Source organism: Puma concolor, chromosome A3, assembly GCF_028749965.1.
Source record: "Puma concolor isolate L17-30 chromosome A3, mPumCon1.1.hap2, whole genome shotgun sequence".
NCBI lineage: Eukaryota > Metazoa > Chordata > Mammalia > Carnivora > Felidae > Puma > Puma concolor.
In genome coordinates, this window is record NC_141669.1 from 19,334,247 (window position 1) to 19,348,867 (window position 14,621).

The following is a 14,621-nucleotide window of genomic DNA, read 5'->3' on the forward strand; positions in this document are numbered from 1 at the left end:
CACGAAGGCACCCCTCCAGAGATATTTCTAATGCAGATTGAATAAATAATGACATCAGGTAGGATATGAGTGGTGAGGAAGAAAGGGGAATTGAGGATAACATGTAGACTTTTGCTTAGGAAACTGTTGAACCATTAATCAGAGATATAGAAGGCAGAGTGTGCTTCAAACATTGGAAGGGTGAGAAATTTTGTATTAGATCTGCCTCATCTAAGATGTCTATAGGTAGCAATGTGCCTTAGGCAGTCAGAGGTTAAGGATTTGGGAGTCACTGTCATACTGTAGATAGTTAAAGCCAAAGCAGTGGACAGTCCGGCTGTGAAAGATCAGAGAGCCAAGAGGACAAAGGTCGAAATAGCCTTTAGGTGTCCCCCAACTATTTTGTATCCTTTAAAATATTTAAATTCTGCCTGAAGCTAACTGTATACTTGTTAGTCTCTCAACCCTCAGACTATAAGATTTCAGGGAGTTTTAGGGAATGAAAAGCCACTGTTTTATTAGTTCAGGGGAGAGATGGTCAGAATCAGGACCTGCTGCTCAGCCTATGACCATTTAATTCTTGTTTTTAATCTCTAAAGACAACTCATGGTGAGAATCAAGGGGCTTAGGCAAACTGGACCATTTCCAGTAGGTTTAAACAGAACTACATAACCTCCAACTTGTTTTTCTGTTTGTTGTGTTTCGACTATAAAATAATTTCAAGTTCTTCACACTTTTTAAAAAAATTAACACACAGGAAAGGTAAAAAGCTAAATTCACAAAAAACCACTCATCCAAAGGGAAAAAATTATGACTACATCCCTCTGGCTTTTTTTTCTTTCTATGCAGTTTTGGTTAAAAATTTTTCAACCATACTGTACAGTTTCATATCACGATTTTTTCACTTATTATATATTAGCATTTTCCCATGTTACTTAAAATTTATAAATTATTTATTTATTTATTTAAATGTTTGTTTATTTTTGCGAGAGAGACAGAGTGAGAGCAGGGAAAGGGCAGGGAGACAAGGAGACACAGAATCTGAAGCAGGCTCCAGGCTCTGAGGTGTCAGCACAGTGCCTGCCCCACGTGGGGCTCGAACTTGTGAACTGTGAGATCATGACCTCAGCCGAAGTGGGACAGCTTAACTGACTGGGCCACCCAAAGCGCCCCTACAAATTATTTTAAAAAGCCACTTAATATGCATTTAGTGAAGTCGCATTTTTCCTCACTGTTGAGACACCTGGTTGTGCCAACTTTATCTTATCATAAATAACTCTGTGATAAAGGTCTTTATGCATAAAGCATGTTCTTCATTTCCGATGGCTTCTTTAGGATATATTCCCACAAGTATCACTAATGAGTCACATGGAATATATTCAAACGTTTAAAGCCACCCCTCGCTCATCCTCAGCCGCTAGCCCTTCGCACGCGAGTTCCCTACTCCCATTCTCCCCATCCTCTCTGCACTCCTGGGTCTCCTCCCCACTCCCCAACAAGTACTGGCCCCTCCATCTCCCTCTCCGCCCACCCACAGCCTCCCCAAACCAGCTAGGCTTAGGCAGGAACGGACACAACAATACCTTTGGCCTGACTGCCCACAGAAAATAAGACTCCCGGGTCCTGCGGATCTGGAGCCCTGAGCGAATACCGGAAGTATCGGCTCCCAGGCCACTGATAGGTGAGCGGTAACTTGGCAAGCCCTACAATGCCCTCTGTCTATTGGTTAGGGTCCTTCCCTCTGACCAATAAGCTCTGGAACTACCGCACGGATCTCTGGGAGTTGTAGTTTCCGTGTAACTCCATCTACAGTAAACCAGCAACAATTTCTCCCTCAAGAAGGGTAGAGCCTTCCCTCACTTCTCGATTCTCTTAGTCTGAGAAGGGGTACAGGATCCCTAGAGTACGGTTTCTTAACTTTGGAGAGGAGATGGGGGTCAGGGGAATGGGAAGGTGTTGAGGACTTCTTTTAAAATGTGATAAAATCTCCCCAGAAAAATGTTCTTATCTGTACACAAAACATTGTGCATTCACTGAAGCCTGTCCATAGACCTGTCCGAGTTACAAACTCCTGTTCTACACTTACTGGCCATAGCCCAGGGACCTAGTGTGACACCAGACTTTAGACCAGCTACACACCTGGAGACTCTGGGCCATGCCGTGGAGTAGCCGATGGGGAATTTCAGATCCTGACCCTCATAGTACAGTTGACCGTCGTCTTTCTTGAACAAAACATCCAGTTTTGGTACTTCAGCGATGCTGATAACCTAAAATCTCTTACCTAAACACCTGGGAGAATGGGGGTGGGGCAGATGGAAGAAGAACACTTCCAGGGCCCACTCTGGCTGCCTTTACTCAGGTTTTTCTCCCCGTGCTTATATTCCAGTGCCATTTATCAGAATCATACTTTCACACTGATTTTTGGAACAATGAGTGAGAGAAAAATTAAAGTTCCATTCATTCTTCAAGCAAATGTTACCTCCTCCAAAGATATCTTTCCAGATTCCTGGGACTCTTTTGGGTGGAGGTGAAGGGTCTGGCGTGGAAGAGGAGCTTAAGTTGTAACTTATTCATTCATTCCACAGCAGGAATCAACCATGCTGTAACCACCCGTCACAAATTTCGTTCTTTGACGACATGGATTCTACCTCAATTTAACTGTCATCAGCAGGACGCAGTTCTTTGCCTCGAAAGGTGGGAACCTACCTGTGAGTGGGGCAGAACGAGGCGGGAAGCTTGAATGAGGGTTGAGGGTGATTGGGGTAAGGTAATGATTGGTTTCCTCCCACCCTCCCCTCCCCCGCACCTCGCATCCCCAGATTGCTCCTGCAATCCCGGCAGCCAAGCCAGAGTAGTACGTACTTCTCAGGTGCTTCCATAACGTCCTGAACTCCAAGGCAGTGAGCGTATCTACTTAAAGCGTTGGTTTAGTTGCCGGCTTTCCCCTAGTCTGTGGGACCGGGTTGACTCCCCAGAGCTTAGCACAGAGTAGATGCTAGGTAAATTTGTGTTGAACGGATGGATAGATAGATGGATAAATGGATGGAGGGATAGATGGGTGGGTGGATGCGCGCGTGTCTCATGTCTCCCTCACCATCCTCCCCAGTTAACGACCCTTAGCCTGGCAAGCTCGGGAGCAGCCGCTTCAGGGTCCCTTCCCCCGGGCCCCGCCCCAGCCGACCCCACCTTTCCGCGCCGCTCCGCCCCGCCGCCCCCTTCCCCGTGGCCCCTCCCCGCGCAGGTCCCGACTCCCGCCGCACCTCCTCCGGCTCTGCAGTGGCGGCGGGGAGGCGAGTCGGAGAGCCAGCGGGGCCAGGGCCGGAGCCGAGCCGGGGTCGGGGCAGCAGCGGGGACCCTCGGAGGCGGGGCCAGTGGGACTGCGATGGGCGTGGAGATCGAGACCATCTCCCCGGGAGACGGTACCGGGCGGCCGAGCTGGGGGAGGAGGAAGGGTCCCGGGGCGGAGCCGGGCGGGCGGGGGTCTGATTCAGAGGTGGCGCGGAGGGTGCTGAATCCGAGGCGGGCATAGGATGAGGGCGGTGAGAGGAGATCCCAGGAAGGATTGTTGGGAATCTAGCAGACGATCCTCCACCATCCCCTTCCGCGCCGGCTCACCTAGGGGAACGAAGGCGGCGGCCAGGAGGCGGGGGTCTGCGGCCCGCCACCGCCCCGGGGGCCTCGGGCCGCCGCTGCCTCGGCTGGAACCTCTCGGTTATCCGCTACTGCTGGTTTCCCAGGGCAGGCTTTTAGTTCTGCTTTCCCTGCCCTGCTAGGTGAGCTCTGGAAACAGCTGGAAGGGTTCTCTTCTGTTTGGGGCAACCCTTTCCAATGCGACCCCCTCCGGGCCTCCGGTCGGGCGGCCCCTGTGGGCTGGGCGGTGAGACGTTGTGGGGACCGAGCCAGTCTGGGAAGGAAGAAGCGCTCCCTCCGCCTCTGCATCTCGCTTTATCCTCCCCGCCCCACTCAGCCTCTCCAGCCATCCTGTACACTCCCATGGCTTTCATTACCGTCTGCAAACCGATGGCCTCCAAACTTAAGCCTCCAGCTCAGATCTCCGACCTGAGTTCAAGGTGGTCCATTTATCCAGCTGCTGCTCGACCTCTATCTGGATGTCCCACGGATACCTAATTCAGCAAGTCCAAAACAACTAACTCTCCTTGTCCTCCCCACTTCCAAGCGCTCCTCTCTATTGCCTTTTCCCTGTCCCCAGGACTGGCACCACTCACTCCCCCAAGCCAGACATCTCTTGTATAATTGGGTATGGATGTGCAAGGAATAGCCAGTTTTAAGTTTTTTAAATGAAACTTAATCCAGTCCAGAGTCCCCATGTCTGCAGCAGAATTTGACAGACAAATTTCACGTGAGACATAACTCACAACCCCCACCTTCTCTAGGAAATGAGAGGACCTCAGGGTTCCAGGCCACCCTCCTCGTTAAAAGGCAGTGATTCCTAGATCCTAGCCACTACCCTGATCACCCAGCAGGTACAGACTTCTTTGACCCAGCTGGGAACTATGGTGCTGGGTCCCAGGAGGCATCTCCCTGACACCTTGTCACACCCCAGGGCACTGTCATTGATTTCTGCCAGGGGGCTGCAGGCCTCTTCTCCCTTCCTTGGTTCATAGTAGCTTTTAGAGTTATTTTGAGGGAGAGAGTGTGCACCCCCAGTGTGCACACACACCAGCTGAGGAGAGACAGACAGAGAATCCCAAGCAGGCTCCACGATGTTTGTGCAGAGCCAGATGCGAGGCTCCGTCTCAGAAACCCTGAGCTGAAATCGAGAGTTGGGCACTTAACCGACTGAGCCACCCAGGCACCCCGAGGGAGATTAGATTTTTAGAGAAAGCCTGAAAGAGCTTTGGCCTTCTACTTTTAACAGTCTAAATTCTTGAGCCAGGAAAGCACAGAAGGGCCAAACTACTGTACTGTTACATTGGGGACACCGTCTTGGTCGAGCCCCACACCAAGTCCTTTCAAGTCCTTCTGCTGAAAATTTCTGGGTTCCATCCCTGTAGCCCCTGCCCTGGTTCAGGCCAACATCACCTCTCACTTGGATTTCCGCATATCCTCTAAACTGGGCTCACCACCTTCAGTCTCACCTCTCTGCTTTCCATCTGGCCTCCCTAACTCACCACCTATTTTTCACACCGTAGCCTGTGGACTCTTTAAAATGCATATGTGACTGTTCTGTCCCATTCTGCTCCTCACCCTCCCCACCCCCCGCTTCGTGTTTTAATGAATCTTCCATCTCCTTCTGCAGACAGATGGTGGTCCGGCCGAGTCTTACCTTCCACACCAGAGCCTCATCTCTTCCTACCAGTAGCAACCCCCACTACCACCATTTCCCCTAGCTTTAGCAGGCTGCCTGCAAATTTGTTAAACACGCCAGTCATTCTGCAAATATTTATTGAACGTGTACTATGTAGTTGGGGTTAGAGTGGTGAGCCAGACAGGGATCCCACTATGGCTCGATTCTAGGCCTTTGAACATGTTGTTCACTCTTCCCAGATTATCTCCCTTTACTTCCTCTGGCAAACTGCTTATCTTTTAAGACTCAGTTGAACCATGATCTCCTCTCAGATGCTTTCCCTGACTCCCATAGAGTCCTCTACATGTTGGCTCACTTGTTAGCTTCCCAAATGCTTTGTTACCCAGGCTTGTGGCCTGGTAAATTCCACCCAGATTTATAGCTCCAGTACAGATAACTCCATCTGCCTATTGCAACATAAGCTCAGATAGATGTCTAATAGGCATCTCAAAATTGCCAACTGCTCGGGGCGCCTGGGTGGCTCAGTCGGCTTCGGTTCAGGTCATGATCTTGCGGTTTGCGAGTTCAAGCCCCACGTTGGCTCTGTGCTGACAGCTCAGAGCCTGGAGCCTGCTTCTGCTTCCGTGTCTCCCTCTCTCTCTGCCTCTCCCCTGTTCACGCTCCGTCTCTTAATAATAAATAAATGTTAAAAAAATATATTTTTTTTAAATTGCCAACTGTTCAAATCTGCTCCTCCCCAGTCTTCCCCACCTGGAATTAGTTCCACATGTCCATCCAGTTCCCCAAACTGAAAACCCAAGTGTTGTACTCGATGTCTCCCTCTCCCTCATCCCAGACCCATCTCCACTCCATTAGTGTACCCTGTCAGTCCCGCTTCCCAGATATATCTATTTTGCTCTCTTCTCTGCTGCCACCACGTTAATTCAAGCCATAATTGATTTCCTGTCTGGATTATTGAAACAGTCACCTAATCGTCCATCCTACATACAGCAGTCAGAGTGATCTTATAAAATCTTAATTCAGATTATGTCATTCTCTTGCCTAAAACCCTCCAGTGGCTTCCTGTTGCACTTAGAATTAAATCCGGCTCTGCAATGCTGGGCATGATCTGGCTTTTTCCCACTTGCTTCCTTCTCCCTCTCTTCTTTCCAGTCACCAGGCCTCCTTTCTATTCTGCAAATGCTCCAGTCCTTTCCTGCCCCAATGTTTGTGCCCTTGGAGCTCCCTCTTCCTGCAGTGCTTTCCCCAGCATTTTGCTCATCCTTCAAGATTCAGTCCAAATGTCACCTTTTCTGAGAGGCCATCTTGAATCACCCTTTCTAAAATGGTCTGTCCATTGTATCTCTCTTTAACTCATCATTGTGTTTATTTCATTTAAAGAATTATCATAATCTAGAGTTGTCTTGTTTATTTGTGTATTGTTTTGTTTCCCCCCATTAGAATGTAAACTCCAAAGGAGTTGGGATCTTGTCTCTATGGTTTACTGCTGTGTCCCTGAAATCAGGCCCAGGCTTTGCATATAGTAGATACTCTGTAAATATTTGTGAATGATTATGCTTATTAATCCTTGGTTGCAGTCATCATCCTCCATTGTAATCTATTATTTATGGATCTGTTTCCCTAACTTCACCATGAGTTCATAGGTTGCTCTGTGTTTCTGGAATCTAGTCCATAGTAGGCTGTCAGTAAATGTTTGTGGAATGGGGGCACCTGGGTGGCTCAGTCAGTTAAGTGTCCAACTCTTGGTTTTGGCTCAGGTCATGATCTCACAGTTCATGAGCTTGAGCCCTGTGTCGGGCTCTGTGCTGACGGCATGTAGCCTGCTTGGGATCCCCGCACTCTCTGCTCCTACCCCACTTATTCTCTCTGTCTCTCTCTCAAAATAAATAAATAAACTTAAAAAAATGTTTGTGGAATGGATGAAGGAAAGTTAAAGGAATGATCAAAGAAAAGAAAATAATGGGGTGCCTGGGTGGCTCAGTTGGTTAAGCATCTGACTTCGGCTCAGGTTATGATCTTATGGCTCCTGCATTCAAGCCCCTAGTCGGACTCTGTGCTGACAGCTCAGAGCCTGGAGCCTGCTTTGGATTCTGTGTCTCCGTCTCTCTCTCTCTCTGCCCCACCCCTGCTCGCGCTCTGTCTCTCTCTCTCAAAAATAAATAAACATTTTTTTTAAATTTTAAGAAAGGAAAATAGAAAGGAGAGAGCATAGTTGAGGAACCCAAGGGAATAAAGTTCAAATCAAATAAAAAGCCTCATACAAGGCACAGAGCCAGAACTAGAGCCGTGGGCATCTCCATGGTATGGAGGGGAATGTGGGTCAGAGCTCTGGGTCATAGTCACATCTGAATGTCCCAAGTGACTTTTTCCAATGCCCTATTCATGCATCTGCCCTCATGTCTCCTTGCAGGAAGGACATTCCCCAAGAAGGGACAGACGTGTGTGGTGCACTACACAGGTAGGCTTTGCTCCCTCAGCCTTCATCCAGACCTGCCCCTCCCAAGGGAGGTCTCTCCTCTGCTACTCCTCTCTAGAGGTATCTGCTCCCTAGATCAGGCCCAAAGCCCAAGGTAGCCAAGCCTCCCTGTGACCAGTTGTCCCCTACGTCTCAAGCCAGCCTTGTGGGCATGGGAAAGGGGGCTTGCAAGGTTACCCCTTCCCCATTTGTACCAGCAGGAGCCATCTGTGGAGCCAGCCTCTGATTGGGCCAGGCACCTCCATTCCCTTCCCTCCATTGTGGGCAGGGTGGGGCCTGGCCCTCCTTGTTCTGTCTGATATTTAGAAATCCCTTCTTGAAGCTCTGAGAGCCCTGATCTTCCCTGCAGGCTCCCTTTTCCTCCTACAATGTTATTAGAGAAGGGGAGGGTGACTTCCTCAGCATTTCCTTTCTTTTTTCAGAAATAGACTGTTCAATTCAGCGTGCTGTTATTGAGCACCTACTGTGTGCAAGATGCTGTGTGGGCACTGGGGACACAAAGGTGAAAAGGCAGGATTCCTTCCTTCTCTGGGGCTGTGGGGAGTGGCAGAGCCAAGTCATCCAGAGGCTCTGCTGCAGTGTGACAGCTGGGGCAACAGCAGTGCCTGTCTCAGGGCACTGTGGGACTTGCAGAAGAGCCCCACATCTCTGCGGACCCCTCTTGGATGCTCTGTATTGGAAGGTCAGGTGGGCTGAGGAACATTCTAGATGGAGCTCCTGAGGACTGCTGGCAGGAAGATCACAAGCAGGTATTTGTTCCAAGAGCAGTGAATGCTCTGCCTTGTGACCTGCTTCCCAATGTGGCAAAGTTGGTGACAGCCACTTAGCAGACGGCAAGGCCAGTTTAATTCCTAGGACGTATTCAGATGGGGCCATTTTTAGCAGTTCTCTGGGCCAGTGTGAAGTGCCAGGTTAATTCTAGGCAGACGGTGTGGGTATTTCTCAACAGCTGTGTTGCCGGTGGCTGGCGTCAGTGAGCTAGAGCTGTGTGTTATCTCCCTGTGACTGGCCTAATTACCATGAGTCCCCTGGGGCCTCTGACCTGTGTAATTGATTTATCTGTTCTACATGTTGTAGACAGACCAGTGCTTATCAAGTTACTAAAACCACAACATCCTTTTGCAAAGACTTTTCGGAGTAGATACAGGGAGCAGGCCATGTGCATTAAACACTAGCATCAGCCAAGAGTGTGGGGAGGGACCGTCTCATCAAACCCAGCAGGAGATTATAGGGGACTTTTTGGTAAACTTTTTAATTAAAAATAAATACAGCAGAGAACATAAATCTAAGATGTACAGCTCAATGGAATTTTTCAAAGTGATCACACTTACATAACCACCACCCAGATCAACATGTACATTTCCAGCACCCCCTGGCATCTCCCTCCTGCCTCCTCCCAGTCATTACACCTCCCTGAAGGTAACCAGCATTCATACTTTTGTCCCCATCGATTGGCTAGGCCTGTTATTGAACACCATATAAATGGAATCACAGAGTATGTACTCTTTTGTGTTTGGCTTATTTCACTCAATACTATGTCTGTGAGATTTGTCCAGTCATTGGTTCTTTTTTATTCCCATACAGTTCATCGTATGAATGTACCATAATTTATCTTTTCTAGAATTGATGAACACTTGGGTTTCTGATCGTTTTTGGCTGTTATGAATACTGTTGCTTTGAACAGTCTTATAGGTGTCTTTTGGTGCACGTATGTACACATTTTGTTTAGGTATATACCCTGAAGTGGAGTTATTTGGGCATAGGGTTGTACCTATCCTCTGCTTTAACAGATACTGCCAAACAGCTTCTCAAAGTAGTTGTGCCAATTTCCACTGCCACCAGCCATGTAGGAAGGCTCCAGTTCCTCTGCGTCCTCATCGACACATGGCATTATCACATTTTTGTTTTGTTTTTGGCCCCCTTGGGTGGGTGCCCAGTGTATCTCATTGTGGTTTTGATTTGCATTGCCCTGATGACTAATGAAGTTGAGTACCTTTTCATGTGCTTACTGGCCATTCGAATATCCTCTTTAGTCTGCTCGAGTTTTGTCCAGTTATAAAAATTAGGTTGGATGCCTTTTACTTATTGATTTAAAGGAGTTTTTTTACATATTCTGGATATGAGTCTTTTGTTGGTTATACTGATTCCAGTCACCTCCCATACCAAGGCTTGTCTTTTCACTCTCTCAATGGCATTTTTTGAATAGAAGTTCTTAATTTTAATGAAGTCCTATGTATCAATCTTTTCCTTTATAGTTAGTACTTCTGTGTTCAGCTCAGAAGTCTTTGTCTATTCCTAGGTCATGAGGATATTCTTCTGTTTATTATCTTATAGAAGCCTTATTATTTTATTTTTCATACTTACATCTGTGATTTATCTGGAATTTTTTTGTGTGTGCATAAAGTAGGGCTCAAGGTTAATTTTCTCCATATGATATATAGTTGGTCCAGCAACAGCAATTTAAAAAAATATATTCTTTATCTGTTGCATTGCTGTGACACCTTTGTCAAATCAAGTAACCGTATAGATGTTGGTCTGTTTCTAGGCTGAATTGTTTTGGCTGAACTTGTAGCTGTAGATAACTATATCTGGTCTGAAGTATATGAAATCTGAAGAAATTGGGGAATGAGGAAGTCAATTATCAAATGGAGTGTGTGTGTGTGTGTGTGTGTGTGTGTGTGTGTGTGTGTGTATCCATATGTGTATATGTCCAAGTATATGTCTGTGTAATTATATGTAGATTTGTGGATCTAAATATTTTCTTAGCATCTGTTTGAGCATCAGGGTTTTTCTTCTGAATGTGTGTGCTTAGGTGCCCATGAGCACATGTGAACATCTCTGTGTATTGGAGTATCTTAGCAACCTGTGTGTATGCATGAGTTTTTGTAAGACCTCCTTAGTAAAGGGTTTTCTCCTTCGCCTGATTTAATACCCAGGGCAAGAGTCCAATTTATTCTACCTAGAAAGTAGGAAAATAATACTCTCCCTTGTATATATTTAAATTGTAGGAATTAGAAGAAGTGGAATCATGGATGCGCAGACATTAAGCTTGTTCAGACCACCCATGTTAAACATGGCATATCTGAAGCCATGAGAAAGGCAGTGATTTGTCTAACTTCACACAATGAGTTAGTGCCAAAATGAAGTCAGTATCCAGTCTCTGAACTCACAGGCCAGATCTTTCTCTGGTCCCAAATTGGCTTTTGTCATGGTCTGTGGGCTGCAGGAAGAAATCGTGGAAGAGCACTGTTTACAGGCCTGACCTTTGAACTAGTCACCGATAAGAACTAAAAATACCAAAACAGCTCTTGAGGGACACCTGACTGGCTCAGTTGGTGGAGCATGTGGCTCTTGACCGCAGGATTGTGAGCTCAAACCTCACATTGGGTCCAGAGATTGCTTAAACAAAGAAACTTTAAAAAGAGAGAAAGATACAGTTCTCGAGCCTTAGACAGCTGGAAGGAGACAATATTTGTACATCAGGGATGACACCTGGATAAGGGAGTCTGCAGACTGTTGGAGACAGCACTGGGGTGTTCCAGATTCAAACAGGCCCTTTTTATGGGGTGTGGGGGCCACCATTGACTGGCTGGGTCACCTTACTCTGTTCATTGCAGGGGGGGCGGGGATGATGTAGCCTTTGTTTTTTTGTTTTGTTTTGTTTTTTATGAGCAGGGGAGAGGGGCAAAGGGAGAGAGAGAATCTTTTATTTTTTTTAAGTTTATTTATTTATTATTTCTGAGAGGGAGAGAGAATGCACACAAGTGAGGGAGGGACAGAAGGAGAGAGGGAGACACAGAATCCAAAGCAGGCTCCAGGCTCTGAGCTGTCAGCACAGAGCCCAACACAGGGCGAGATCATGACCTGAGCCAAAGTCCAACGCTTACCAACTGACTGAGCCACCCACGCGCCGATGATGTGGCCTTTGGGTTTTGCATGTTGGGGGAAAACAGGTGAGGACTCAACCTGAGGCAGAAACATCCTTAGGCTGAGGAAGTAGCACAGAAAAAAGTTGTAAAGTGCAGAGGTATTTGAGAAAGGTATATTTGAGAGGTATTTGGGAAAGGTATTTGAGAAAGGTGTGACCTGAATAAGACATGGGGGGAAGGAAAGGAAGAGGAGAGCAGAGAGAGGGTTATCAGACAGGCAGTAGCTAGATCTTGAAGTGCCTGTGCACAGTGTAGGCATTTGGATTCTGCCACAGGGAGCTATTGACAAAAGGATATTGCTATCCCTATAAGCAAGAGAGAAATATGATCAGATACATGTTTATGAAAGACCGTCATTCTGGGTACCGAGTGGAGACTGGAAAGGAGGAGTGAGAGTGGAGAGAAAGACCAGTTAGAGGGTGTTCCTGTGCACAAGTGAGACATGATGGTGACTTGGTGTGGTCCCAGGGTGGTGGCAGTAGAAATGGAGTGTGTAGAACGCAGATAGATTGCAAAGACATGTAGGACTAAGTGATAGGCCATATTGAGGGAGTGGGTAAGGCAGAGTGAGGTATCTGGGTTTCTTGCTTGGACAACAGGACGGGCAGGGAGATCTGAAGAGGCGCAGGTTTGTACAGAATAGGAATTCCATTTTAGACATGTGGACCCAGAATGGGGTGTTAACTCATGGCCACAGCTCTTCTCCACCCTATTCTTGCTTTCACAGGAATGCTCCAAAATGGGAAGAAATTTGATTCATCCAGAGACAGAAACAAACCTTTCAAGTTCAGAATTGGCAAACAGGAAGTCATCAAGGGTTTTGAAGAGGGTGCAGCCCAGGTAGGATGAGGATCCTCATTAGGGGGGATTTGAGGAGTTGGAGTCTGGGCTCGGTACACCGCCCCTGCCCTATCACAGACCGCCACTGCTTTGACTCTACTGCTACGGCATGGTGACGCCATCTAGGTTCAGCCCCTGGCTTTGTGACCCCACTCCTTCCCTTTCATTGCCAGCATGACTTTAAGTCGCTGGGGCTCTCATTCCAAGCACATCCCTGTGGGCTTGCTCAGAACTAGCTACGAGCTACCAGCTGTCTGGGACTGAGGCAGCTAGAGAGTTGGGGGGCGGGGAGGGGGGTGGTGGGCCAAGGTATTTTTTTTTTAACTTAAAAAAGTAATTTCCGACCTTGCAAAAATATCACGGAAATAGTTCCCATATATTCTTTACCCAAATGTTAACAGTTTACATAACCATGGTAAAACGATCCCATTACATTAATTTGTGATCAATTACACATTAACATTGATGCAGTACTGTTAACCAATACATTCAAATGTTTGAGTTGGTTATTAAAATTTTTAGATCTGTTTATTCAAATTTCACCATTTGTCCGACCAATGCCAGACGTTCTTGATGACTGCTGTGTGGAGCCCTGGTTCACACTCTTCTCCCTTGGTCTGTGAAGTCATATGGTGCTTTTAGTGTAGGTCTCTTAGCCCTTGCCTCCTTGCGGTGGCCTCTGATTGCTTAACGTCTTTAATGGACTGCTTCTCTTACCTCCTCGATTGTGTACTTGTACATGTGCTGTTTATACACCCTCTTTAGGTTCTTTTGGAAGGGGGTGAGGAACAATTAGGAATACGTTGAAGTGTTTAGGCCATGCGCTAAATGAATAACCAGCAGTGGTTGTCAGATGAATGAATTTGGGACTACTTTGTGGAAGTTAGTGCCCCACAGTGAAGTCTCTGCTAGTCTGAGACAGAATCCAAATTCTGCATCACTTCAGTGTGCCACACAGAAAATTCATCTCAGATCTTCAGAGTTATCAGGAGGATAGTTTGGGAAAATGCCATAGTTATCTTACTTTTTTCTTTTAAATCAAGCTGGGTCCTCTTTCTCCTCTCCCCATCTGCCCCCATCCCTGCTAGATGAGCTTGGGGCAGAGGGCGAAGCTGACCTGCACCCCCGATGTGGCGTATGGAGCCACGGGCCACCCTGGTGTCATCCCTCCCAATGCCACCCTCATCTTTGACGTGGAGCTGCTCAACTTAGAGTGAAGGCGGGAAGGAGCTCGAAGTGGCTGGAGATGGCTGCTGCCCACCCTCCTAGCCTGCTCTGCCACTGGGACGGCTCCTCCTGCTTGGGGCTCTTGATCAGCACGCTAACCTCACTGCCCCGCGGCATTATACATTCTCTGCCCAAGTTGCTCTGTATGTGTTCGTCATTGTTCACGCGCATCTTTGCTTAAGGAAACTTCGGTTGCAAATCAAAACATTTCAGGTTGTGCATTTTGCGTGATGCATGCAGTAGCCATTTCTGATCGCAGAACACAGATTTCTTGTTCGCACAATCTACACTGCCTTACTTAAGCCAGACACACAAGGTGCTCAGACATGAAATGTACATGGTATACACAGAGGGACTTGAGCCAGTTACCTTTGCTGTTACTTTCTCACTTAGAAGTTCTGTTGGCTGCTGACTTACACAATGTCCTCTTTGGAAATGATATGTAAAATAAAGGCTCTGTGCTTGACAAGTTCCTGTCCATCCTTATTGTAGGAAGGAAGTGCTTTAAGGAATGCATAAGCCAGTTGCCCTTGGGAAAGAGTGGAAAGGAGACTTCCAACTAGCCAGGAATGATAATAAACATAATAGCTATGATGTGAGTATTTGTACATGCCGGGCCTTGTTCTATATATATATATATATATATATATATATATATATATATATATTTTTTTTTTTTTTTAAATGTTTATTTTTTGAGAGAGACAGAGACAGAATGCGAGTGGGTTAGGGGCAGAGAGAGAGGGAGACACAGAATCCAAAGCAGGCTCCAGGCTCTGAGCTGTCAGCACAGAGCCGGACGCGGGGCTCGAACTCCCGAGCTGTGAGATCATCACCTGAGCCGAAGTCGGACGCTCAACTGACTGAGCCACCCAGGTGCCCTGATGTATTTTTAAATACA

At 47.1% G+C, this 14,621-nt stretch overlaps 2 protein-coding genes across 5 annotated transcripts in view; one reads left to right on the forward strand and one right to left on the reverse strand.

Moving 5' to 3' along the window:
• Positions 1 to 1,636, reverse strand: part of WDCP (WD repeat and coiled coil containing) — an 18,914-nt gene extending 17,278 nt beyond the window's left edge. The window contains 1 exon segment of the mRNA XM_025927410.2: positions 1,563 to 1,636. The gene's annotated coding sequence lies outside the window, so the exon portion shown is untranslated.
• Positions 1,608 to 14,189, forward strand: FKBP1B (FKBP prolyl isomerase 1B). 4 transcript variants are annotated; one of them, XM_086700126.1, is made up of 5 exons: positions 1,608 to 1,660; positions 2,565 to 2,673; positions 7,659 to 7,706; positions 12,381 to 12,493; positions 13,582 to 14,189. In XM_086700126.1, exons 4-5 carry the CDS (start codon positions 12,383 to 12,385, stop codon positions 13,708 to 13,710), a joined length of 240 nt encoding a protein of 79 aa, XP_086556252.1. In that variant the 5' UTR covers positions 1,608 to 1,660; positions 2,565 to 2,673; positions 7,659 to 7,706; positions 12,381 to 12,382; the 3' UTR covers positions 13,711 to 14,189. The 4 variants fall into 4 exon arrangements, with proteins under 4 accessions (XP_086556252.1, XP_025782930.1, XP_025782928.1 ...); XM_025927145.2 differs by lacking the exons at positions 1,608 to 1,660; positions 2,565 to 2,673 and adding an exon at positions 3,208 to 3,398 and having other exon boundaries at positions 13,537 to 13,746; XM_025927143.2 differs by lacking the exons at positions 1,608 to 1,660; positions 2,565 to 2,673 and adding an exon at positions 3,211 to 3,398.
• The last annotated feature ends 432 nt before the right edge of the window (positions 14,190 to 14,621 follow it).